This window comes from Perca fluviatilis, chromosome 17 (genome assembly GCF_010015445.1).
Source record: "Perca fluviatilis chromosome 17, GENO_Pfluv_1.0, whole genome shotgun sequence".
Taxonomy (NCBI): domain Eukaryota; kingdom Metazoa; phylum Chordata; class Actinopteri; order Perciformes; family Percidae; genus Perca; species Perca fluviatilis.
The window spans coordinates 23,301,554-23,328,429 of NC_053128.1; the positions used below are offsets into that span (position 1 = coordinate 23,301,554).

Consider the following 26,876-nt stretch of genomic DNA (forward strand, 5'->3'; position numbering starts at 1 on the left):
AATACTTCCGGTACGGCAGCTGGGTTGTCCAAAAGTTACCAAACCCAGCATGAATACGGAGAGAAATACACATTCGCGTTAGCTCTCTATTTATAACCGTAACATTTCAGGACTTTGCTGATGACTTGGAATCCCATAGCCGCATAGAGGAGCCACAGACAGGCCGTGTTTTGGTGATCTAATGGGTGGAAAAAAGAAGAAATCGGCAGCGCAAGCGGCTACCTCGGTGGCCCCGGCACCAGCAGCAGCGGGCAGGACTGGTGCTGCTGCATCGGGGAACGGCGTGGCAGAGGAGCAAAAGAAACAGCCAGCCAACAACAAGCCGGCTAAACCAGCCAAAGATAACAAGTCAAAAGGTTGTATTACCTAGCTGGTGTCACAGATTCAGAAACATAAGTGTAATTGCTGAAACGCTGTTGATGTGGTTATTTTTGAGACTGTAGCTAGCTGTTGTGTTCAACCCTGTATATGCAGTTAATCATGCGTGCATTGTATTTTTGATACATATCAGTGTAGGGTTGGGCATGTTTCACTGTAACACCTTTTGCACATGGGACCTTACTGTAGTCCCGGTTGCCTTATTATATCATTTGTCAAGTATACTAAAATCTTTCAGGTAACAGCTTCGCAAGTGCCCCTCTTGCCTTTCTTCATTTCATATTATGTATTGCTGCTGTGGCAGCTTGACAAAAAATAAATAAATAAAACGTAGGGCACTGATATCTGTGAAAACAAATTTCCCTACAGTGGACAATACAGATATCCACCCATCCACACATCCATCCATCCATCCATCCATCCATCCAGTAATGGACAGTTGCCAGTAAATTAGACATTTTTCAGACTAAACAGTTTATCTCATAATCAACTAAATGCATATGCATTGATTTATTAAAAAACAGAACAGTTGGTAGGTAGTACAGCCTAATCAGCATGGCAGTGTGTGTGTCAACACATCTCTGATGAAATCTGAAAATAAAGCTAATTGCTGAAAAAAAGAAAATCAGCTGTGAAACAATAATGATGTCAATGAATGGGATGATTAGATGAACATGAGATCTGGATCGGCATCAACATACAATGCTTTTAACTGACACAATTCTGTATTTTTGACTTCCTCCAGCTCCAAAGACCTATAGTCTTGCCAACACTGCCCAGGTTGACACAGCTGGAGTCGCGGACAAGTCGATTCTTAAAGTAAGTTGTTGGTCCAGTAACTGACTGAGTACTTTATCTTTATTGTGCAGCGTCACAGAATTTCTCTCTCTCTCTATGCCAAGTGAAAGTTGCAGCTGTAACCTGTTCTTACAAGCTTGTAACACACTAATTTGCTATACGTACTGAAATAGTCCATTATGTATTCAACTGCAAACTCACCCAATTTATCCAGTGTGTTTCATGCTGAAAAACATTAATTTTGTAAAAATAAACAGGATTTTATCCATTCTTTAACACAGGTTGCTATCCAAGCTGACCTGGAGAAGAAGATCATTAAGCTGATCAATGACTTCAGAGAAGAGAATGGGGACAAAGGGCCCATATCAGGCAGACTTACGAACAAGAAATTGCTGGTAAAGACAAAATCATCCCTCTGAGTCTTCACAGATAATACACATAATCACAGATAATACACATAGATCTGTGTCCATGACCGAATGTTGTATTCAGGTTGTCTTGTTTGTGCTTGCAGGACCTGTACACAGCTCTGCAGAAGTTCAACTTTAAGAGAGAACACATTGAGGAGTCGATGAAGAGTAGTGTGCTGTACGGAGGGGATCTCCACTCTGCTCTCGACTGGCTCTGCCTTAACCTTAAAGATGGTAATAGAGCATCAGCAGTCATTTTGATGTCATCACTGTATAGCTCTTCAGGAGATAAGGCTGTTAAAACACAGGCTTTCTTAATGCATTGTCTGTGTACCAGATGAGCTGCCAGACGGTTTTGCCCAGCAGATGCAGGAGGAGAGTCAGAAGAGCAGGCCCAAGTTCCAGCCACCTGCTCAGCAGAAACCAGCAGCCCTGAGCCCCAAAGCACCCAGCAACACCCGCAGAGAGACCATTAAGGTTTGTGTGTCTATTTACAAGTGTGTGTTGACTAGAAAGATATGTATTGTCACACTTAATTGAAACATGGTGTTTGTTAGGCCACAGAGAAGGATGAAGCTGCAAGCGTAAAGGATTGGATCTTAAGGTATGCAGAGCAGAGCAGTGATGAGGAGGAGGAGAAGGAGGAGGAGAAGGAAGCTGGGAAGAAGGCACACAATCCTGAATTGGAGGAAAAGTTTGATCCAGTAAGTAAAATTAAAGCAACTTACAGCTGAGATCAATTTTTTAAGTGTAGTAAATGTCATTGAGTATGTGGCATGGTGTACTAATTGTGTGTTATTTTTTGCTGTGTAGAATGACCGGTATTTGGTCCTTACTGCTCAACTGTATGACGCAAAAGAAATGGCAGCTGTGGCCAAGACAAAAGGAGACAAGGCGGGCCAGAGGATGGCACAGGACAGGATACGCATCATACAGCAAGGCAAGTGTGCTTCAACTCTTACATGTACATATTTACAATTTATTCTTACTCACTTAATATTGAAATATTTTCTGTTTCTAGAAATGAAACATCTGGAGTCCCACCCCATATTCAATCCAGCTATAAAGGTGGTAGACGGGCCTCAAAAGGAAAAGAAGATACTTCCTGTCAGCGAGGACAAAGAGGATCTCAGCTTCAAGTTATTTGAACAAACTGAAAAGGCCCCTCCTGCAGAGAAAGGTTTGCATCTGGATCTGAGCCAAGTGACTTTAACAGAACGCGTTCAAAGTGTGTTACAGGACATAGTATAAAACATAACATACTGTAGCTTCACATTGTAATGCTACAATTCAACTCCAATAGACTATATAGTAACACTGTAATAAGACCACAGAAAAAAAGAACAAGAGATACAAATTTGGTACTTTTGTGGAGCTGTCTGCACAGTGGTCAAAAGGTCAAATAATAGATGAGGCTTTGAGAAAAAAAAGTACACAAATTCATGATGTCATTTTGTCCCATTTTCCTTTTGTTCCAGTTCCAGTTGTGAAAAAGAACGAGCCAAAGGACATTCGCAATTTTGACTACACAGCTCGCAGTTGGACAGGAAAGTCTCCCAAACAGTTCCTCATCGACTGGGTCCGCAAGAACCTGCCCAAGAGTCCACCACCGACTTTTCACAAGGTTGCTGCTGGTAGACACTGGAGATCCAAGTAAGAGTGTGTGTGTGTGTGTGTGTGCGCACATGTTTTGGTGTCCTTGTTTCCATACACAAAGACATACATTCTTTTGAATGTAGCTCCATAATATAATCTCACAAAACTATCAATCATTTGTGCTACATCGATTGGAGAATGAAAAAACCTGCAGTAGTAGCGCTATTTGGGATTCTTTTGTTTATGATCGGCTTATAACTACATTTAGATATATTTTGAATGGATTTTATGTCTTTGCATCCATCAGGGTGCGTGTTCAAAGGGCAGACGATGTTCTTGAGGTTTGTCCAATGATCGTGACTGAGGATAGCATGCAGGCGCAACATCTGGCAGCCACACTGGCACTCTACAACCTTGTTAAAGGACAGGTAATACATGTGACCCAGCAGACAATACCACCGTTTTTCTGTGCTGCTTGGCCTCACATTTTCCGTGTTATCCTTCTTTTTAATCCTAATTCTCCTCTGATAAGTACTATCCCTCTCAATCTCTCATTCCAGTCAGTGCACCAGCTCCTTCCTCCAACCTACAGAGATGTGTGGCTGGAGTGGAGGGACAGCGAACAGCAGCAACAGGAAGAGAGTCGCATTGCTGCTAACAAACCTCGGGACCAGTTCATCTCCCGACTTCTGACCAGACTCAAACAGCAGCAGAACCAAAACCAAGTGCAAGAGTCTGGATGCCAAGGCCAGCTGGAGCTGGGCATGGCTGGAAACGAAGAGCCTGAAGAGTCCTGGGAGAACCTGGCGGGTCTCGATATTGGGGAGGGAGCAGAAGAAGTGGAGGACAAGAGTGAGAAAAGAGGGAGGAGGGAAGCAGCACTTGAGGCATCCAGAGAGCTCTTAATGAAGCTGAAGAAGTCCTCACTGGCCCACAAACTGAAGGTAAATACACTTAATCATTGTACACTTTACCAGATTAAATACGTTTTCATCTTAAATACGTCTAAACATAAACCCAAATAATTCAACCTTTCAAGGCAGAGCGAGAGCAGCTTCCTGTCTTCCAACACCGGCATCGTGTCCTGGAGGCTCTGCAGCGCCACCCAGTGGTGGTGGTGGCAGGTGAGACGGGCAGCGGAAAGAGTACTCAGATCCCTCAGTTCCTCTTGGAGGAGCTGTTAACAGGAGGCAAAGTGGCGAAGCCCTGCAACATCGTGGTGACGCAGCCCCGCAGGATCTCTGCCATGAGCCTGGCCTGCAGAGTCAGCGAGGAGCTGGGCTGCGAAGATGGGCCGGGATCGAAGGTGAAAATACATTTTTGGCTCGATAGGCTTTAATATGAAAGCTTTTGCTTAGCTTTTGTATAAACGGTAATGTAGACTGATAGGATGCACCGTCACCTGCTTTAATGAATGTTTCGTGTTGACATTATGTTTTAGTCGTCGCTGTGTGGATACCAGATCCGGATGGAGAATCAGTCCGGGGAGTGGACCCGCCTTCTGTACTGCACCACTGGAGTTCTGCTCAGGAAACTACAACATGACAGACACCTCAGTTCCCTAACGCACATCATCGTAGACGAGGTACTAACATTTCCTGAACACACAACCTGTGTGATGCCATATCCTATACGTTTCTTTTCCACCCTCAGGTGTAGAGCTGCAAAGCTGAGTCGATTAGCTGTCAATTAATAAATGAATCGCTAACTGTTTTGATAATCGATTAATTGGTTTGAGTCCTTTTTTATGGAAAAAAAAGTCAAAATGTATCTGATTCCAGCTTCTTGAATGTGAATCATTTCTAGTTTCTTCATTTCTCTGTGACAGTAAACTGAATATCTTTTGAGTCGTGGACAAAACCAGACATTTAAGGACGTCATCTTGGGCTTTGGAAAACAACATTTTCCACCATTTTCTAACATTATATAGACCCCAAAAATATGTTTTTATTACAAATTATTCGAGAACATAATCAACTGATTAAACGACAGTGAAAATAAGTGTTAGTTGCAGCCCTACCCAGGTGCATGCATTTTTTGTTAAATGACGTTTTGTCAACCACCATTGCAGTTACAGTTTTTTTATACTGTTAATGTTTTTTGTTCAGCTAGTTCAATTTGTACCTCTTTTTGCCTCATACATACACACACACACACACACACACACACACACACACACACACACACACACACACACACACACACACACACACACACACACACACACACACACACACACACACATTAGTCTTATTTAATCCCTAACAATCCACAGACCTTCAATGTGAATGTGACAAACAAGACAGCGAGTTGATGAGTCTGTTCTCTTCCTCCTTACCTCCATCCTGTCAGGTCCATGAGCGCAGTGTCCAGTCAGACTTCCTGTTAACCATTCTGAAAGATGTTGTCATGAGGAGATCTGACCTGCAGCTGATCCTTATGAGCGCCACAGTGGACTGTGACAAGTTCTCCAACTACTTCAACCGCTGCCCAGTGATCAGCATTCCTGGCAGGACTTTCCCAGTGGAGGTAAGAGGAGCTTTAGTTTGTCTTTACTTGTATACATCATTTAACTATTCCTTTGGTGTTCAGAGATAGAGGAGGGTGGATGGGAGAGTAGTGGGGCGGGCGGGACCAGAGCCAGTAACAGTCTCAGCCGCAGGACAGGAGTCCCGTGCTGCGACCTCTGAGGGTCTTTGTTGGGGGATTCTGGAGTGGTTATCAGGGATAAGATGTATTTCTGAGACATTTCAAGGACATGGCAAAAGGAAACAGGGTATTTTCAAGCTTCTGCGGTTTTGTCACTAGGTGTACCACTTAGAAGACATAGTGGAACAGACGGGGTACGTCCTGGAAAAGGACTCGGAGTACAGCCAGAAAATTCTTGAAGACGAGGAGGAAGTTAGCATCTCTATCACACAGAAAGGCGGCAAGACATCACAGCACCAGGTAATGTTGGCTCTCTGCAGCAGTATAATTGTAATGGTGTGTTATCTGTGTGTGTGTATGTAACCTGGTTCTGTCTGTTCCAGGAGGTGATATTGAAGGACTCCGCTTCCGGCTGGGATCTGGGTCCAGATCTTGACCACTTCAGCAGCAGGACTCGGCAGGTGCTGCAGTACATGAACCCTAATAAGATCAACATGGACTTACTGGTAGACCTCATCGACTACTTAGGTACAACCCATCATCAGGAATGTTTTTTAGGCATCACAAAGTACATTCTGAGGTCTTGCGTGTTACATTTCTGTATTTTTGTGCTCTGCCAGACAAATCCCCACAATTTGCGGAGATGGATGGAGCTGTTCTCGTGTTCCTCCCGGGTCTGGCTCACATCCAGCAGGTCTACGACCTGCTCTCCTCAGACAAGAGGTTCAGGGACAAAAACAGGTAATGTACACAAACTGATCTAAACCAGTATACACTCATAATAGCACCTGCACCAGACACACTGTGGTGAAACACACAAACTGCACATTTGTGCACATTTTTATTGGCTTTACTGTGAGTTATAACTGTCTCTTTCAGGTTCAGGATTGTTGCTCTCCACTCGACTCTCACATCAAAGGACCAGGCTGCTGCCTTCACAGTGCCACCTGCTGGAGTTAGAAAGGTACTTCTGAATGTGGTGTTATCAAGCACTGAGTAAAAAGAAAGTAGCAGAAAAAAGGTAATGTAATATGATTCAAGAAAGTCCTTTTTATAGAGCTATATTTGTGTTAAAACCATCTCACACTATAACTGATTTTTGGGCTTGTTTTAAAAAGAAAATAGGATTTTGATACTCTACGGTAATTTGCCTAAGCAGCTGAACAAATGTATGAAAAAGTCCTGAAAATCACTACTGCTATTCTCTGCTTTGTGTCTCTTTTAGATTGTCTTGTCGACTAACATTGCCGAGACAGGTGTGACTATTCCCGACGTCGTGTTTGTCATCGACACTGGAAAAACTAAAGAAAATAAGTAAGGGCTCATGAACAATACCGGAAATTAAAGTTGCATGTTATAGTAATGCTATTATATGATTTTCTATTAATTTGAAATGGATTGCTGTTCTCATAGGAAGTAAATGCTAACATGACATGTTTGAAAGGTCAACCTCATGGTGGCACTACAGGAAAAGTTAGAAGATCACCAAAACCATTACAATACATTATCTGGGAACAATGGCTATCTGAAGCGAATGTCATGGTTTAGTCTGGATCAAAGTGGTGGGCAGACCAACATTCCCGCCCCTAGAACCATACCACCAGCATGACTTATGATTATTTTTATCTTAAATGAACTTGGTTGTAGAGAAACTAGTCTGTTGTGTCATTCAGGTACCATGAGAGCAGCCAGATGAGTTCTCTAGTGGAGACTTTTGTTTCCAAAGCGAGCGCCCTCCAGAGGCAGGGGAGAGCAGGACGTGTCCGGAACGGCTTCTGCTTTAGACTCTACCCAAAATTCCGGTATGGAGGTCATCATTCATTATGCAGAGAGGGGAATGGGAAAACAAAGCAGGAAAACAAATTGTTTCCCATTCGATATAAATGATGTGCTGATCTTTTCTGCTCTTGTTTGACCCTCTTCACCTCAGGTTTGACGCCTTCATGAATTATTCCATTCCAGAGATACTACGGGTCCCACTGGAGGAGCTCTGCCTTCATATTATGGTATATAAACCATACTCCGTCACACAGACACAGAAATAAAAAATCACACAAAGCTAACAGGGTTTTGGCAGTGTCTTTAAAAGTCCTAAAAAGTCTAACATTTCTAAATCATAATTTTAGGCCTTAAAAAGCCTTAAATTCGCTGAAGAATTGTGTTCTAGGTCTAAAATAATTTTAAACCAGTCTAAATTTTCTCATTGAAATGCTCCCGCAGCGCTTTACAATGTTCTTTTTTTATTTTTTATTCCGTGGTGTTGCAGTTCTTTCTTTGCTACTCCAAATATAATTTGCTGTATTACAACCAACATGCAACAAGTCTCTTTTGAAACAGATTTTATTCTTCAGCTATGGGGAAGTGAAAGTTTAGTGATGTTTCCGGACTCTGACATTGCTATTTTTTTTTTGTGGGGGTGTTATGTCATGATATAGGTCTTAAATTTCATTTTTAATGGTCATAAAAAAAGCACACATAGAAACATATTCAAAGCTTCTGTTAAAATGTTCTTCACTCCCCTCTCTCCTCCCCTTCGGTAGAAATGTCAGTACGGCTCCCCGGAGGACTTTCTGAGCCGGGCCCTGGATCCTCCTCAGCCCCAGTCGGTCAGTAACGCCGTCAACCTGCTGAGGAAGATCGGTGCGTGTCACCCTGACAATCATCTCCTCACCCCTCTGGGACACCACCTGGCGAGTCTGCCTGTCAATGTGAAGATTGGCAAAATGCTCATCTATGGAGCCATTCTCGGCTGCCTGGAGCCCATTGTACGTCCCACTGCCTCCTTACTCAGAAAACAAACTAACTATGATTCTTTGTAACTGTGTGAGGATCTCAGTCTCAGAATATTTACTCTGTTACCACTTCTGTTATTATATCATGTCATTATTATACATTATATATTAATAAGAGATTTGTTTCAGGCAACCATCGCGGCAGCCATTTCAGAGAAGTCTCCCTTCTCCACACCGATGAACAGGAAGGAGGAAGCCAACCTGGCCAAAGCCGCCCTGGCGTTGGCCAACTCTGATCACCTGACGATATACAATGCATATCTGGGGTATGGACTTTTAAAGGCTTGACTTTAAACACAGACTGTGTTTTTTTTTTTTTTTATATGTGGGATTTTTAAAAGCCTGTCAGATTGATCACACACAAAATTGATTTACTGTCAGTGTGATGTTTTTAATGAGAATCCAAGCCATGCAAACTGAGATAAGTGCAAGAGTACAACTCAAACTGTTGTTGAGGATTTAACAAATATCCATAGCCTTTTTTCCTTACTGGTTTTCCATCATTATTTGACTGGTATGATTGTGAAAAAGGTATTAAATTGCATTTTATGCAATGTGGTATTTAAAAGGTCTAAAAAGGTCTTACACTTAATTTGTTAAACACTGCAACAACTGCTATCAGGTAGGTGTTGCCCTCAGCAAGAATACTACTAGGACAAAATCTTATCAAATTAAAACAAATATTTTTGATATCAGAAGTTATTTTTGATATTAGAAGTTATCAATCTTGATGAGCTCAATAGTTCTCTCTGATGACCTTTTCTTCTGTTAACCTGTGACGCTGTTAGGTGGAAGAACTCACAGGCTGATGGACAAAGGACAGAAATGTCCTACTGCAGAAAGCACTTCCTCAATCGCACAGCTCTCATCACAATAGAGGTAAGACATGCACATGCACACATTGAGACTGTCTCTTCCGCCTCCTGTCTAATCCCATGTGTTTGACTCCATGTTCTATCCAGGGTGTGAAGCACGAGCTGATGAAGATGATGGAGCAGGCGGGTTTCTGGTCGTCTCGCGCCTCCTCTTCTCGCTCCAAGCCGCAGACGGCGTTGCTGTCCAAGCAGCAGATCTCCGTGCTGAACGCAGTGCTGACGGCGGGGCTCTACGACAGCGTGGCCCGGGTCTTGTGCACCCCCTCTGTGGATGTGCTGGAGCGAGTGGTCTGCACGGTGGAGACGCCCCAAGGCAAGGCTCAGGTCCACCCCTCATCCGTTAACCGCAACCTGCAGACACACGGCTGGCTGCTGTACCAGGAGAAGGTATGGGTGAAGTGTGTGTAATATCTGCTCATCTTTAAATCATATTTGTGCTAATAAATGTTTATCCACAGGTGAAATACACTAAGATCTACCTGCGTGACACCACTCTGGTACCTCCTTTCCCCATGCTGTTGTTTGGAGGGGACATTGATATCCAGCACAGAGAAAGGCTCATCACACTGGACGGATGGATCCACTTCCAGGTCAGAGGTCACCAGGGGTTGCTCTGGAGTTGTCAAAGCTGTCCATGACTTCCTGTGCCCCTTCCCTTTCCTCTTCTATGCCCTCCTGTAGCAGCAGCACTTGCGTCCTTGTACTCTGTAGGCAAACAAAATGGAGTTATTTAATTCAATTCCATGTCGTTCACTCCTGAAGGCTCCTGTACGGATTGGTGTGATCTTCAAACACCTGAGGAAGCTAATGGACTCTTTGCTTGAAAAGAAGCTGGAGAACCCGAGGATGAATCTTGAAGGTAAACTGAAGCATCACACATATGACAAATGTTTTTTTTTTAAGCAGAATAAAATGAAACCCTTTTGTTCATTGTGTCCATGGCTGTACAGCAAAACCAGAAAAATGTGTATACATACTGAATGGCTTACATTTTCTTTTTCCATTCTGACAACAACCAACAGCTAGACAGCATTTCAGTTGCTCTCTGCAGTTTATCAGGCAAGGCTAAGCAGTGCTTTTATATGTGAAATTTAGAATTAGACTTGGCTAAAATCTTCCTCCGTCTGCTGTAGGTGAGAGGACCATCCAGATGATCCTGGATCTGATCAAATCAGAGTGACATCGGACTAACAAAGGATGTAAATTGCCACTGAATCAGTACCTTTTCTTACACTATCGACAGACCTCTGTGTCCAGTAGACCTGGGGACAAAGTGCTTCCTATTTGCTCTGGTATTTAGGATGAACAATGGCTGCAGACATCCTTAAGATGAAATGATGGTTACAGGGAACTCTTACTCACATTGAGGAGGACTGTAGCATATGAAATGAAAAAAAACTACATGCTGAAATTTGAGAGGAAAAACTAGAAAATGATGTTGCCAAATGTGGAAATAAAGCTGTACACATTTTTATTTGAACCTTTCAATGTGTCATGGTTGGTAGTCAAAATGAAGTACTGCCTTAACTATTAAATAAATAATAAATAGCAGGTTTGAATGCAGGCACCAACCACTAATAGTCTAGTTAAAGACTTATAGTAAGTAAGCACTTGTAAATAAGAAGATACACTGTGAATAGAGGAACGTTCATACTTAAAGTGCTGAGAACAACAGTAACTTTATTTACAATCAGCTGCAAAGTAAAATGCCATTTAATCCCTCTTTACAAATGCAGTTTCATACTTAGTCACAGTTTGTAGCAATCTTTTACACGTGTTGACATAAATAAAGCAATATCAACGTGCAGAAATTCCAACAATCCTCAAGTATTCAGAACATATTGTATGTCATCATAATACATTGCAGTTATTGCATTTTAATAACTTGAATGCCATTCAAGGGCATAGGACCAAATCTAACTTTCTTACAGTAGAAAATGATTGTTCAGCACATAAACTTAGCAAGACTCAAAATGTTAGGATGCAGGTTGAATGAAAAATAACGGGACTTTCATGGAAAGAAATAAGAAAACAGGATCTGTAGTTAGTAATCCATATACTGTACACTGTAGATAAATGAGTGTGCAAAAACTTCAAATCACGTCATCTCCTGTCAGCTGACATGCTACTCTCACATCTTAGAGGAAGTGGAAACAAGTAAGCAGATGACAAGTCTTTTTTTTTGAATATCTATTAAAAGTTTGAGAAAAATATAGATCAACAAAAATAAATACAAAACTAAAGATGCAATTATGTCGAAGATAGAGCCTTGCACAATATAAACACAATAAATAGGCTCTATATCTGGACAGTACTAAGGACTTCTTAAGTTTATACAGTAATTACCTTCTTTATCATCTAATTTTACAGAATGTGGTTTTCATCAAATACTGAGCAAAAGACTTAATTGTAGCCTGTTTTTATTTTTTTTTTTTTAAAAGGAAAAAAATACAACAACCTAAGAATAAAATAATGACGTTTCCTGTTCTTTGGTACACTGTGGTATATTCACAATACCACACATCCTTACCTAAAAGTATACATGTGCACAGTTACATCCACTCATTTCCATCTGGTAAATTGTTACAGGAAATGAAGAGACTTAGTGAGGAGACTTATGCACACTTCATGTCCACTCCAAAGCTCCAGAGCTGTACATGATGTACAATAACTTCTTCAGCAGATCTGTGTGTTAGTATTGGATAACACTGTACCCTGCGTCCTGCACTGTCGAGTAAAGTGTATCATCTGCAATCAAAGCAAAGATCAAACAACAAGATAGTTGGGTATGAAAAGCAGAAGCATGCAAAAACCATCCAGTTGATAATAAAGCCACAAGTTTGACTGAAAATACCTTTTGTTTCACACACATTGCCAGAATATTGAAGTTGTAAATAATACAATTATCAATAAACAGTAAAATGTAACAACAGTTGGTGAGTGTTCCCATGAAAGCCAAGTATTCAGGTTCACTAAGTAGCATGCCATACACTACTTGGTGGACACTAGGTTTTCAGATATTTTACTTAAAGCTCCATTGTGTAATGTTTTGAGTTGATTCTTAGCAAAAAATCACAAATATGTACTCATTCATGTGTAATTACTTCCACCAACTAATCAAAGTATTCTCGTAAGCGTAGAATCTGCCATTCAGAATCATTCATTCATTCATCATATTCTGCCATAGACAGTATATAAGAATGGACCAACAGATCCCGTTGCTCTGGACGGAGAACAGTGAAGGCTATTAGAAGCACTTTTCCGGTGATCACTTGCTTTACTGCGCAGCCTCCAACTGAGCGAGACAACGTAAATGTGACGGGAGCAACGTGTCTCAAAGTTGTAAGTGTTCTGGTAGCTGTGCCAAGAGAAATATCAATTATTCCCAATCTTGCAGAGATGGAGAGCGTAGGTATATGTAAGGAGATAACATGGGCACAGGCTAATTATTGATCACTAAATTGCTAGTTAATATCAGTAATTAAACCTAAACAGCTCATGTAAGTCAAAACTGCCTGCGAGCTTCTCCTGTACTATACGGTAATTCCTCTACTACGTGACACAATCGTTAGCCTATTTTTACAAAAACGTCTGCTACGGAGCCATAATGTGAGGAACAAGGTAATGGGGCCTTTTATACATTGTCGTGTTTCTTTATAAATAAACAATGGACAAATAGAGACTTTAAACGCTTCATATGTGAAGTTATTCACTGTCAAGTGACATCAAAATGAATGCTAGTCAGTGGAACGCTAACGGGAGGTGATCGCTTTGTAGCATCAAAATGGCGCCATAGGAGGTTCGAGTTCTGAAGCGAAGCTTACCCCCTTGTATTCTGCCATGTTGCGCCTCCATCTTGAAAATACATTAGCCAAAGAGGGACATACCTCCGCCTTTCGCGCTTTTACACTCAGTGGCACCGTGACGAATGTCAGTGGGAGATTACTCGCAACTGCCAGCAGATTTGAAAGCCTGTTGAAGATGGAGGATCACGCTGATACTTTACTAAGATTAGCTTGCATTTGTTTGGGAACCTGATAGCTGATGTTAGCAATGAAATGGTACCAAAATAACGTAAAACTATTATTAAACTGGAAGGAACACTCACGGACGAAGTCGTACTTCTTGTAATAATACGGCCAACGTAGGAATTAAAACGTGATCGGAATGGGGGGGGCTAGAAAGTAATATTCAGTTGGTTGTCATATACAATTTCACCGCTAGATGGGAGACATTCTTACACAATGTAGCTTTAAGTAAAAGTAGTAATACCACAGTGTAGAAATACTCTGTTACAAGTAAAAGTCCTGCATTTAAAAAATTTACTGAAGTAAAAGGACAAAAGTATTAGCATCAAAATATACTTACAGAACCAAAAGTAAAAGTACTCATTATGCAGAATGGCCTGTTTCAGAATAATGTATATTATTAAATTATACTTATTGATGCATTAATGTGTTCATCACTTTAAAGTTGCAGCTAGTAACGGTGGAGCTAGTTTTAACTACTTCATATACTGATGGGAGGTTTAATCTATAATAATATATCAGAATCTATTAGTTGATTATATGTTGTATTAATAATCTGAATCTGCAAAGTAACTAAAGTTATCTATGACAGCCTATTAGGGCCATGGTAGGTTAAAAAAATATACAGTGCCAGGGGAAGGGGGACATATTCTGGAGAAAACTCAGAAATTCCAATTATCGAGTTGTAAAATTACGAGAAAAAAACCTTGAATATTCTCTGAGGTTTTAAGGTCATACATTTAGTTCCTGGTGCATAAAATCACCTCATCCAAATCAGTATGTTGGTTTCTTCTGAATAGGCCCAATTCACAGCAATGTCTCTTCAAAGTCTGGCTTTACCACTTTAATCTCAGAGAATATCCATGTTTTTTCTCTGAATATTTCCCCCCTCCCCCGGCATTTTTCTATTTCACTTAATGGCCCCAATAGCTATAAAATAAACGAAGTGGAGTAAAAAGTACAATAATTGTCTCTGAGACATAGTGGAGTAGAAGTATAAAGTAGCATAACATATAAATACTCAAGTAAAGTTCAAGTACCTCAAAATTGTACAGTACTGTAATTGTAGTGCAGTACTTGAGTAAATGTACTGGCACTGAATTTAAATTAAAAACAACAACATTACTATTACTAATACACCCTTACTGTCGTTTGGATCAGGTAATGGACCCCTCCTGAAAATTCACAAAACAAGTTTAGTCAGTTAGTGTTCTGAAAATGTAGTTGAAGAAGTGGTTGAAATACTAAATGGAAGGATAGATGGATAAACAGACAGGTGGCAGCCTTCTCTTGTTTACCTGGTGATTGGTGGAGGCAGTCGAGAAGGTGGAGCTACAGTTGGTGACCTTTGGACACTGTAGAAGTTCTCATACATAACTGGACCTGATAAGAGAGGCATAATGACACTATTCAAATACTGGCAACTGATAAAACAGTGCATGATTTAGTGTTGTTTGATAACTACTTTCCTCTGTATGTGTGCCTTCAGCATTCCAACACTGGCAAATTTTTAATGACACAGTATTGTAAAGTTATGTTTTATTTCATACCTGGTGGTTTTTCACCGGTCTGCCTGAGGTTTACAAAGTGTTCAATATCTTCCTGGACATCACACTGTTCCAGTGACTTCCTCACTTCCTCATACAGCGCTTTACACACACACACACACACACACACACACACACACACACACACACACACACACACACACACACACACACACACACACACACACACACACACCACACCACACCACACCAATGTAAGAGTCCAATTAAGCAATGTCTTAATATATATGATTGGAGGTTTGGCCAAGAAAGAAAAATAAAAAATAAAAGTAAGGTTATTACATTTTTGTGCAGATGATTTTAAACTTGCATTAAACACAACTCTGACATATCACCTAAATAAATGTTTTAGTGTTACCTGTTTATAGATCTAGCAGTTACTTAGCAACATTATCATTAATTTAAAGTAGCTTTTCCACCTGATGTATGTAAGTCCAACATTTACTCTCCTTTTTGCTCTGTCTGTAAGCTGTAAACACAACACTTAACATAGTATTACCTTATAAAGTTGAAATGTTAAACATGTATCAAACAGTTGCTTATTTACTGTACACATTCAGCAGATACAGAGCATCAATATTATTATCATTGTCATTTGGCGTCTTGTTTTTGTCCAAATGATGATGTAAGTTTGATATTCACTCTCTTTTCGTTCTGTTTTTGGTCTCCACCACCTCCTGAGGGAAATATCTGTCTCTTTAGCTGCTAAATGCTACACTATGCTCACCAGCTAGTCGCCAACTGTGTCTGTCCAATGACTAAAGCTATAGTGCGTAGTTTCTGTCTCCCCCATGAGGATTTCTAAGTACTTACAACAAAACTGTCGGCGCATCCATATGATACAAGCCTTCCGTGATTGCCCACCACCCCCACCCCTCCTCCACACAGTTGCTAGTAGCCAAGGAGGACTCGGAGGATTAAAAAAACATGATGGACTCTTTAGAAGAGGTAATTATCTTCACTCGATTTTCTGTGCGCAAAAGTCGCCGGACGACACTATTTTCTAAACATAGCCATACTGAGAAATACAGAGAGAGTTGTGTGGAGCTGATAGTCTTAATTAACTTTGTATCAACTTATTTGGCAATGGCTTGAATGTAACGGACGTTCATTAATATAAAAAAGTTATGCACTAAAGCTTTAAAAATAACCCATATATATTTTTAATACCCCACTGCAGTTAAATATTGATTATAGCAGCTTTAGAGTGACTGCAACTGTGGGCCTCACCTCATCACTGGTCACACACTGCTGGGAAAGCTGGTTGAGGTGAGTCCAGACTGTGTTTCTCAGAAAGTTAATTCTCTCCATTGCCTGTTTCTCAAACATCTGTGAAGGAAAAAAATAATAGAAACGTTTTACTCATTTACATGATGTAGTTACAGTTACAGTTAGTGTGTTTTGGAATCTTACCAAAAAAGTCTCACCTCACAGGCTTTGACATGTTCCTTCAGCCATTCATCTCTAACCTTTCCCACTGTGATCACATTTTGATGGTATAACCTGTCTGCCAATCAAACACATACATTAGTATTTAAACCACTACAATCTTGCATGTGTTTCATAGCATTAGCACTTAAGCCATATTAAACTCAGGCTGGTTTTGTGTGTCAGAGAAGCAGTTTGGATAGAAGTGCTACGTAAATGCAGTCCAGTCCATCCAACTCTATCATGTGGCAAATATGTCCTTAGCAGTTTTTTTTTTGTAAACTTACCTGCGTCTTCTGAATTCTGTTTTGCTTGCTGTGCCTTAGAATAGAGCTGAAAGGTGATGAATAAAGAACACATGAGTACTGAGTCTTTAACACTGGGTCTAAGGCTAACACATAAAAAGTAACAAATACAGAAATGACTGTGCCTAAGGTCATATGAACATTCAATTGGTGCCTCTCATACACAGGTAGCCTGATAAACAGTAGATGGAAGAAGCCTAAGGCACAGAGATAAAAACAGTAATTGTTCAAAGACTATTGTTTTTACAGAAGCTATAGTCAAACCTAAATCTGCAAAATAGGACTCATTATCATTTGTTTTAAACAAAATTATTAATATTTTCTGGAAGTGTTTTAACAGAACTTCCAATGTTAGATTATTTAGTCTTTAAAATGCCCTTTGCAAGTTTTCAGAGTCCAACTTGATGTCTTCAAATAGCTTATTTTAAAATAAATCCAATTTACAATAATAGACAATGAAGAAGAGTAGCTAATACTCAAACCTGAGAAGCTGGAAACCAGTTAATGTTTCACATTTTCGCTTTTCTTACATGAACACAGACCGAAATAGGCTCAAAGCATAATCCTCATGTTAATTCAAAAATGTAGAAAAATAAATGTTCAAAGTTTATATTTCATCCTTTGTAATAACACATTAATCTTCCTTCAGTGAAAAGCTGCACTTTTCCCCTGTAACGTTACCTTCTCTATGTGCTTGGTGTTGTTGGTGTTGGCGTTTCGGTTCACGTTCTGATCTGCTTCTTCTTTATCTCGGCACTTCTGCTCATATGTCTTCTTTGACTGGGGACAGCAGTTTGTAAACTGTTTAACACCACAGATGATGTAGGAAGTTTAAGAAAGTAAAGAAAAACAGCAGCACTAACAGAGCTGCACTAAGTGTGTCTATAGATTCAAGTTTTTTCCCTACCTCGGGCTACTGGCATCCAGTTGTTTTGGTGCCACCGATACATTTTTATTTTCATTTGAATACTGCATGACAAGTACTTCTTCTTTTGGCAATTATTCTAATGTTATTAAATGGCGCTCTGTGATTCAATTCCCAGACTGGTCACACAACTTCCCTCAACAAAGAGGAAGAACAGAGAAGGGATAAGAGGCATTTTCACTGTAGTCACAACACAAATGAAACTCCTCTGACATGAAACAGGAAAGGACTAAAATAGCCTTGTACTGTTACTTTAAGACAAGTATTGTGGCATTGACTTGGCATGTCTGGCTTGGTCAGGCTGTGTATCCTGCATGTTACTGGCAGTGCATATGCTAATCAGCTTAGCTTATCAATAACACATTACAAGGAAAATAAACAGAAATGTTCTTGGGGGAAAGTCTGAAAGTGCCCTTGAAGTAATTTATTTCATGTTGAGCCTGTAAATAATTAACTTTGAATTTTTTACTTACATCCATTGTCTTCTTGTACTGTGAGGACTTCTGTTTGTGGAGAGCATCCATCTGTTGTTCAATCTGAAATGACAAGGTTGTATCTAGTCAACAACTTGCAAAGATAGCGCGGTCACCTCGGTGCATCACAGTGCTGATAAAACTGCCAACCTTTTTCCTCGCTTCTTTTTGTTTTTCTTTGAATTCTTCCAGTTTCTTGGCCTCCTCCCTCATGCTCTGCGCCATTTGTAAGTGTGATAGACTCACATGTTCAGTCTCTGCAAGGGTAAAACATGGTTTATATTCTGAGCTATGCAGAACACATAAACTGCAACAAACAGTTAATAATGGCGGGTGAAAGGCGGTGTTATTCAGACTAAAATTGTTTAAGAACTTACGTAATTTGAACATGTCCAGGGATCGTTTTAAAGAGCTTAAAAAGCAAAAGAAAATATCATTACAAAATGTGCATAAGTACACAACTTCATTGCATCTATGAGACCCCTTTAATATCTACTACACAGCACACAAAGAGGAAATTAAAGGGGTGACCGATTTTACCCTTTCATAGTTGAATAACGACAGTTCGGTGGGTAAATAGGACATACATAGAAGTTCAAAATCTCATTGACACCCCTTTACTATGAAAATCTCATGTTTTGAAACTGCCGCTGAAAACGGGCAAATCTCAACAAAGCTCCAGGGCCTGCAACTCCCCTCTTCCTGCTAGCTAAATGCCCGGTGTATGTGAGTGAGAGCGCCGTCAACGAGCTTGTTATGCCAACAATCTCTTACCACAGGTTCCAGTTAATCTTTTAATGTGTGTAATTATAATGTGTTGAGTTATTTAAACAAACGATTGGGGAAATAAACGCCGCTTGTCCGCGAGTCTCATTGATAGAGCTTGCGGCTGGATGGAGCTCTATCAATGAGAGGTAACTAGCCTCCTCTTAGAATTCCTCTGAAATTCACAAATATTCATTAACTTGAAATCGGACACCATTGTTAGCTTTACAAAACATTTAGAGTGTATAAGTGGCGTGACGAAATTCAAACTGTAAATATACTCAATTACGCCGAAAATGAAGCTAACTATCCGTGATTTGTAGCTACACATAGCTAGGATTGAAGGGACAATCGCAGCTAACGAAACCCCTAATCTTCACAAATATTCATTAACTTGAAATCGGACAACGTTGTTAGCTTTATAAGACCTTTAGGTAGATATTGTATAAGTGGCGTGACATGTGTGTAACATGTGGTAAGAGATTGCTGGTGTAACAAGCTCGCTGACCGCGCTCTCACTCTCACACACGGGTCATTTAGCTAGCTAGCTGGAAGAGGGGAGCTGCAGGCCCCGGAGCTCTGTCAGGGCAGCAGCATTTGATAGGCCATTAGCCCAAAGAACGGTGACTTTGCGCGGGTATGGAGTGCTGTGGGCTGCCAGCCGTGACGGAGCTCCAAGTACCTCATAGCAGGCCGGGGTCTGTGAAGGAAGGCAGGCCGGGCGGCGAGGCAGCAACACAGGCAGCACCGGCCGCTGAACTCCGACGCACAGTCTTACCAAATTTGCAATTAGCCATCAATTTTCGTAAAACGGCCCATATTTGAGCTTTATATAGTTGATTTCTCGCTTAAAAAAGTCTCAGAAGTGAATTTAATAACGAAATAGCCCGACAAACAATGTATAACTTTGCAGTGTCTGAAATATGAGACCTGCTGTCGAGTCTCCCATGTGTTTCTATGTAGTTTGCTCAAACCAATCAGCGCGCAGCTCATTCAAAATATTCATGAGCATACCATATTTGGAAGAAAAGCTCTTGTTCCAAATAGAGCCATATTCACAGGGTAGTTAAGGGCCTAATAAAATAGCATTCGGGCAATTTTCAGCCAATGTTACATACCCTATTAGGAGACCTTAAGGAACAGTGTAAAATACCCTATATAATCATTCTATCACCCCTTTAAAGCTGTGGAGTTTTTGACCACTAGTAGAACTATGAAGCAATGTTTTTATGAGTGGGTTCCCGTTTTGTTTGTATCAATCACACCGCTGTCGGTTTTATGACTGACAGTTAGTTTTAAAAATCTGCTTTACAAAGTATTTTACGAGGAAGGAAACATGTTTGTTAGACCTCAAGCAGGGTTTCTGTAGTGTTCACCAAGTTAAATTAAATACCTGTTTGATGGTCATACTGCCAAAGTAGGAAAGAATGAGGAAAAACCAGTAGGGATGATAAAGACTTTTTTTCAATACTTTCCTAATGATTTAATTAATTAAATTAATGCAACCTAGGCCAGAATAAGTGGCAAATTATAGATTAACCAAGACATTTTAATACAGAGGAAATTCCATGCTTTTCAGACTTTTCAAGACCTGCGGAAACTTTACTCAAGAATTCACACAATGCCTTTTGGTGAGAAATACTGAATGTAAACATAACTTGTGTTGTTTACAAAAAACCTACAGGGTACTATTAATAGGAAGGATAATCAAAATAAAATAAAATATAAAATAAACCACTATGGTTTAATTAAGTAAATAATGTTCCCTGTCCCCACCTCCCCGATTAATCTTCCTTCCTCTTCAGAAACAGCAGAAACAAAGTCACACTGAACATACAACTGCTGACAGATTGGTAACTAGACATGATCATCAACACGTCGACACCCACCCACAAAAAAACAACATTGTTAAGAAATTGCAGCAAAATAATGCAATCCTCGTTTGATTATTGCCTCATTTTAAACTGTGAACCACAGAGTCCAAATTACCCCACGCTTAGTGATAATAGGCACTAATGTTAGTTCTGCAGTGACACCCTCATTCATTTCATTTCCTGAGGCTCGCTGTAAATAGACCTGGTCAAACATATAACAACAGCATCTCAACACAGAGGTTGCTTACTTCATCTCATTGTGTCCACACACCTTCTTGGACAAACCAAGGAGATCTTTGGCGTACTTCTCTTCAATTGATGCCCTGAAAGAAAATAATGAGTCCAGCATACAGACAAATGTACGAAGAAAGTAAGAGAACAAACAGGGCAAGCCTTTAACTGATATATTGCAAAATAATTTACATGACATCAGCGATAGTCAATGTTTTTATATTATTTTTTACATATAAACACAACTTGGTTATCACTGGTTATCAGCCTGTGGACATTTTTAGAAATGGACTTCATGTCAGATGTGAATTCATGACAGTACTACATTTATATTCAAATACATGAACTACATGGCATTACATAAGTACAGTTGGTAAATGTAAGTTAAAATCAAAAGCATTCATACAAAGGCAGGGCAACAAGGAAACCAGGAAATAACGGTTGGGACTAATTTCAGTTCTGATGATGTGCATTCCTTATCATTTTATTGACTTTGGATAATCAAGAACTCCACAGAAACTCAAATAATGAGGTGTAATTTACAGAACACGACAAGGGCTTTCTGCGTAACTGCAAGTGTCTGCATACTATTCGGTGCAAATGTATGCATGCATATCTGAACAAATAGACTCCATCTCATTAATACTTTCCCATACATATACCTCAATTCATTTCTATAATTGACTTACATCATACCAGATAACGTTTCAAGCATGTGTCCATACTGTTGCTTTTTGTGAGTGTGTGTTACAGTATTTTGGAAACTCTTGTATCTTGTGGTTTAAAAAGTGATTTTCATTCTTACACAAGAAAACATTCAGTTATGTTATTATGTAATATCCCGTTTTGCTTTATCCTTAGCTGCATGTTTTATTATACTTGTACTGTAATCTAAGCAAATTAAGTTTATGCCACTTGCAGCCAAGAGATAGAGGCCAAATTAATGATCACACAAAGGAGGAAATGAAAATACAAATGTCAAACTTTGTATGACTCCATTATAAAATTTATCCAGATGATGCTTCATAATACATTATTTGTTATTAAAGGTGGAGAGCTACAGTTCTGTAGGTAAGAAACACTTTTTCTGTTCCTGCTTTATGAATAATTATTTCTACTTGTCTACTACAATGCAGTAGTGTGCAGGAATAAATGCTGGTATGCCTGCAGATTTAATTTGAAAGTAGGAAAACTCTTCAAACAAAATATTACTCTATTTTTTTGTTAAAGATTATGTTTTGGGCCTTTTTTTGGATAGGACAGCTTAGACTTGAAAGGGGAGAGAGAGGGGGAACGACATGCAGTAAAGGGCCGCAGGTCGGAATCAAACCTGCGGCCGCTGCGTCGAGGAGTAATCCTCTATATATGGGCGCCTGCTCTACCAGGTGAGCTAACCAGGCACCCTGGCTGTTCATTTCTAAAGTTTGTAAAAATGTGCATTTGGGGAAAGTCTTTCTGGAATTTAATACTGTCATTGCAGGTTCAATATAAAGTAGCTTTTTATACAACATTGACCGATTGTAGGTTATTGCAAGAAAATGATTTGTCACTAACAGGCCTAAAACTGTTTCCTTGAATTGGCAGAAGGCTGCACCACTGAAAAAAGTGTCAAACTTAACACAATATTACAGACCAACCATATACACCATGCTATTACAAACTTGTAATTTTCACAAATGTTCTGTAATGAGAAACTCAAGGTCTTGCTCTCCTTTATCTGTCAGTGAAATTCATGTTGCTCCTTCACTCATGTGTTATCTTATTGCTATTAAAGTCTACTTAATGATTTCTGGTGTATCTGAGTGAGCACTCTTAACTTCAGCCTCACAAAGAGACATTTAATCCTATTTCATTGTGATCTTTGATTGCTCTATGTCCACCTTCTACACTTGAAATGTTCTTTTGTCTTAGTCTTGAAAATGTAATCCACCCCTCTCACTGATAAACCTTAGGACTTCCCATATTGAACGCATTGCAAAGTCTACAGTATTTGTTCTTCCTCTTTCTCTTCATTTTCACACCCACCTCCTCACCTGGTTTTGTCAAACCTTGCAAATGCAATTAACTACATTTGCTATAAAACGTTTTTATTCACTGCTATACAAAAGTTGTGATTCTGACTAAACCAACAGGGCCTATGGTTTTGTTAACACTGTTCATCTCTGAAGCCTTAACTTATACTGTGCCTATCCATCTTGCTTCCATTTAATTACATGATAACAACTAGTATAGCTGGCCAGTAATTTAGAGCTAGAGTGCAATCTTGCTGAACTGGGCTAGAGAAGAACTAACATACAAACTCATATTTTGTATCATTACTGTACATACATAACCACCTACTTCAAGTATTCAAAGTAATCTAGTAGTTTAGTATTTGTATTTGTTTACAATATCAAGAACACTTGCATGTTGTTGGTCATTGTTGCTTTTTATATTTATATATACGCACATATTTTCCACCTACTTGTACATAATAGTTCTATGTTTATATTTAACTATCTTTGTTCAGCTTTGTTGCCCTTGTTTTAGTTGTATGTATATTGCTATCTCCCTGTAAATTGTTCAGTGTGTGTGTGTGTGTGTGTGTGTTTGTGCGTGCGTGCGTGTGTATGTTTATACATTGAGAGCAACTTAAAACCAGAGTCAAATTCCTTGTAAGTGTACAACATACTTGGCAAATAAAGCTGATTCTGATATAGACTATGGCATTACCTGGCCTTCATGAAGTCCTCCACCTCCTTGCATGTCCTCTTGCCATCATTGAGATACTGGATGATAGCATCGTAGCCACCAGTGCAGGTCAGGTCAGAGTTCTGTCAATAACATGGAAAATATTTCATTCTGTTCATCTTCTTTGGTTTTAGAAATTGTAGTACAGTTGAGTTTTTTAGTTTAGACCTTAGGGATCTAGCTGCTATCACACCACTAGCTCTACTACCACTAAACTCTGTCTGAATTCTCACAATGAAGTTCCCAAGACAACGCTACAAGCAGACGCTACATGCAGATAAATAAACACTCAAACATTAAGGTCCTCAACACAGAGATGTAAATTGATGTTTTGAATTGTACTTCTCCATGATTTAGGTAAGCTGAGGGTAACAGCCTATAATTATCCCCACCATAGAGCTGTCAAAATCAGCGGGTTATTGACTTTCTATCTTTATAAAAGATATGAAGCCATGTAACTGTACTTATTCAACTATACAAGAGTATATTAAGTAAATTTACTTTTTAATAAAGCAAGTGGTGGAATGTAACTAACAACTTATACTTACTTAGTAGTACTGTACTTATATGAGGTACTTATACCTCAACTTGAGTATTTCCATTACTACTTTATACTTCTACTCCGCACATTTCATGGGGAATATTGTACTATTACTATTATTGTATTATTATTGTATATATACCCTGTCTTCCTGTCCTGTCTACCCCATTGTCATATTGTATGTTTGTATATGTATGGTCAGGTTGATGGCTAATTTCGCTGGTACTTGTGACTATGTGACAAATAAAGGCTAATACTACTACTACTTTTTATTTCACTACATTAATCTGACAGATATAGTTACTAGATACTTTGCAGATATTTTACATCCAAAACATATGATCAGTTTAATTAAATATGATGCATTACTATCTGAACTACCCAACAGTATATAAAGTGGATTAAAATGTGGTCCACCTCAACCAACTACAATACAATATAATGCAATTTACACATTAATGCACCAATCCTAATGTTTCTCCATTAAGTAGGCATACTTAATTATTGATACTCTAAGTATACTTTAGTAAGGCAGTAAGGTTACTAATGTACTTTTACTTAACTTAGTATTTGTATAGTGTAGTAGACTATTAAGTTAGTACTTTTACTTAAGTAAAGTATCTAAATACTTCTTCTACCACTGAATATATAAATCACCAGCTGGGAACCGGAACCTTTGATGAGGTCAAAAAGTATTTCTAATTTCCATCACAAACTACAGCGTAAGACAGAGAAATTAGCTACAAGTTAATGAGCTAAACACATCCTCTTTATTATTGCATTTACAAGGCACTGAAGGCAACGTTACCTTTTTTTCGACCAAAATTGTTTAGCTATATTATTAAAAATAATAATGAATAAATAAACTCAACACAGCACAAGAAACTCACCCAGAAGAAATCCTTGAAATGGAGATTTTTCATAACTATTAAATGAACAGGAGAGCAGTGTGTCGACGGGTCTGTTAGCTGACTTAAAGCGTCTGAACTATCTGACAGTTAGTGTGGGCAAGGCGCATTTGACGCATGCGCAGTGATGATAAATAAAAGCTAAACGTTCTGTCCATAGATATAGAGAGCCGAAGTCACGCCCCTTCTGACAGACAGAACCAGAACCATTAGGATTTTTAGAATTAGAATCAGATTTTTTCTATCTATCTATTTATATATATATCGTTCTGTCGCTCCTAAAGTCAGCTTGTACCGTATATCCTTTTTAGGGACTTCAACAGAAAAAGGCATGGATAATATCAGACAAATAATGTATTAATAACTTGAAAGAGGTGTAATTCAAAATGCATAGAATACACCCTGTAAAGCATGTTCTGGAAAGATTTAAACTGAATATTACACTAACTATTCCTGTGATTTCTGACAATTGTTATTATTTTTTATTCAAGGAAATATTTTAATTACATATTTATTATTATTATTATTATTACTATTTCCAATGTTATTTAGGAATTTATATTTTAAGCAATTAATTCGACAAGAATGTATTTTTAATTAAACTATTTTAGAGTTCTCACATTGAGTTTGAGTGTGCTACCATCTGGTGATTAATGGAGGTAAGTACACAAAATAGAATAGAATGGAATATGCTCAGGGCCAGGATGAAAGAAGGATTCAGATGATTTACTTAAGTAAAAGTACCAATACCGCACTATAGAGATACTCCATTACAAGCCCTGCATTGAAAATGTGACTCAACCAAAAGATATTTTTCTTTTTTAGACTTTATGTGTAAATGTAATTATTGGTATAACATATATTGCCTGTAGTGGCTCCTTTATGTTTTTGCAGTTTGATTCTGAAAGTGTAAGTGAAAACTTTACTACACACTCTTTTTCATTCAATATTTGATGTACTTTAAAGGAGCCTTTCTCCCATAAACACACACACACACACACACACACACACACACACACACACACACACACACACAAAAAAAAAAAAAAAAAAAAAAAAAAAAAAAAAAAAAAAAAAAAAAAAAAAAAAAAAAAAAAAAAAAAAAAAACGCACGGGTAGCTGCCCCACTGTCACAGAGTGGAGGAGGCATGAGATAATGTATTTCCAGAGATGTCTTACACAAGATATTTCCCTTACAACAACAGAGTTTGTTTACACACTGAATATTACTCACATGGACATTATGTAGGTACAGTAACTCTGATAAGCATGTTCATAGTACTTTTATTTAGAAAACACCCTCTTTCTTTCTCTCTTTTCCTAGTACCTTCAGGGTGTGACAATAAAAGAAAACCTGGGAGGACAAGACGTTTCACAACACTGTTATCAGCGGTGAGGCCTGCGCCTTCCATGTTATCATTATGCACTGTAGATGAACTATGGGCTTAAGTGCAATTTTAATTGTACTTGAGTAGCTCCATTTTATGCCGCTTTATATTTCTACTCCACTACTTAATTTTATTGGAAAACATTTACTTTTTACTCCACTACATGTATCTGACAGCTCATAGTTATTGGTCACTTTTCAAGATATTTTTACAT

At 39.1% G+C, this 26,876-nt stretch overlaps 2 protein-coding genes across 2 annotated transcripts; one reads left to right on the top strand and one right to left on the bottom strand.

The window, feature by feature from the left end:
* Positions 1-35: 35 nt before the first annotated feature.
* dhx29 (DEAH (Asp-Glu-Ala-His) box polypeptide 29) lies at positions 36-10,978 on the top strand. The gene is made up of 28 exons (XM_039780716.1): positions 36-356; positions 1,124-1,197; positions 1,458-1,571; positions 1,691-1,820; positions 1,924-2,063; positions 2,144-2,290; positions 2,400-2,526; positions 2,608-2,766; positions 3,065-3,239; positions 3,490-3,610; positions 3,743-4,126; positions 4,222-4,488; positions 4,624-4,767; positions 5,535-5,711; positions 5,991-6,131; positions 6,215-6,359; positions 6,452-6,572; positions 6,711-6,795; positions 7,057-7,145; positions 7,505-7,633; positions 7,762-7,837; positions 8,372-8,596; positions 8,753-8,889; positions 9,412-9,502; positions 9,586-9,885; positions 9,957-10,088; positions 10,261-10,357; positions 10,632-10,978. Exons 1-28 carry the CDS (start codon positions 182-184, stop codon positions 10,676-10,678), a joined length of 4,149 nt encoding a protein of 1,382 aa, XP_039636650.1. The 5' UTR covers positions 36-181; the 3' UTR covers positions 10,679-10,978.
* Positions 10,979-11,152: 174 nt separating this feature from the next.
* Positions 11,153-25,364, bottom strand: pstpip2 (proline-serine-threonine phosphatase interacting protein 2). Its single transcript, XM_039780718.1, has 14 exons — positions 25,257-25,364; positions 23,808-23,908; positions 21,113-21,187; positions 18,603-18,637; positions 18,376-18,482; positions 18,226-18,288; positions 17,509-17,607; positions 16,810-16,855; positions 16,522-16,601; positions 16,325-16,423; positions 15,077-15,173; positions 14,825-14,909; positions 14,673-14,701; positions 11,153-12,246 (listed from the first exon to the last, which is right to left on the bottom strand). The coding sequence occupies exons 1-14, from the start codon at positions 25,287-25,289 to the stop codon at positions 12,191-12,193; spliced, it is 1,005 nt and encodes a 334-aa protein (XP_039636652.1). The 5' UTR covers positions 25,290-25,364; the 3' UTR covers positions 11,153-12,190.
* Positions 25,365-26,876: the final 1,512 nt, after the last annotated feature.

Coding starts and splice junctions, on each gene's coding strand:
- dhx29 (XM_039780716.1), top strand. CDS start 182: ATGGGTGGAAAAAAGAAGAAATCGGCAGCGCAAGCGGCTACCTCGGTG. Junction 1,572..1,690: donor TTACGAACAAGAAATTGCTG/GTAAAGACAAAA, acceptor TTGTGCTTGCAG/GACCTGTACACAGCTCTGCA. Junction 2,767..3,064: donor GGCCCCTCCTGCAGAGAAAG/GTTTGCATCTGG, acceptor CTTTTGTTCCAG/TTCCAGTTGTGAAAAAGAAC.
- pstpip2 (XM_039780718.1), bottom strand. CDS start 25,289: ATGAAAAATCTCCATTTCAAGGATTTCTTCTGG. Junction 15,174..16,324: donor AGTGTGTGACCAGTGATGAG/GTGAGGCCCACA, acceptor GTGTGTAAAGCG/CTGTATGAGGAAGTGAGGAA. Junction 14,910..15,076: donor GACCGGTGAAAAACCACCAG/GTATGAAATAAA, acceptor CTCTCTTATCAG/GTCCAGTTATGTATGAGAAC.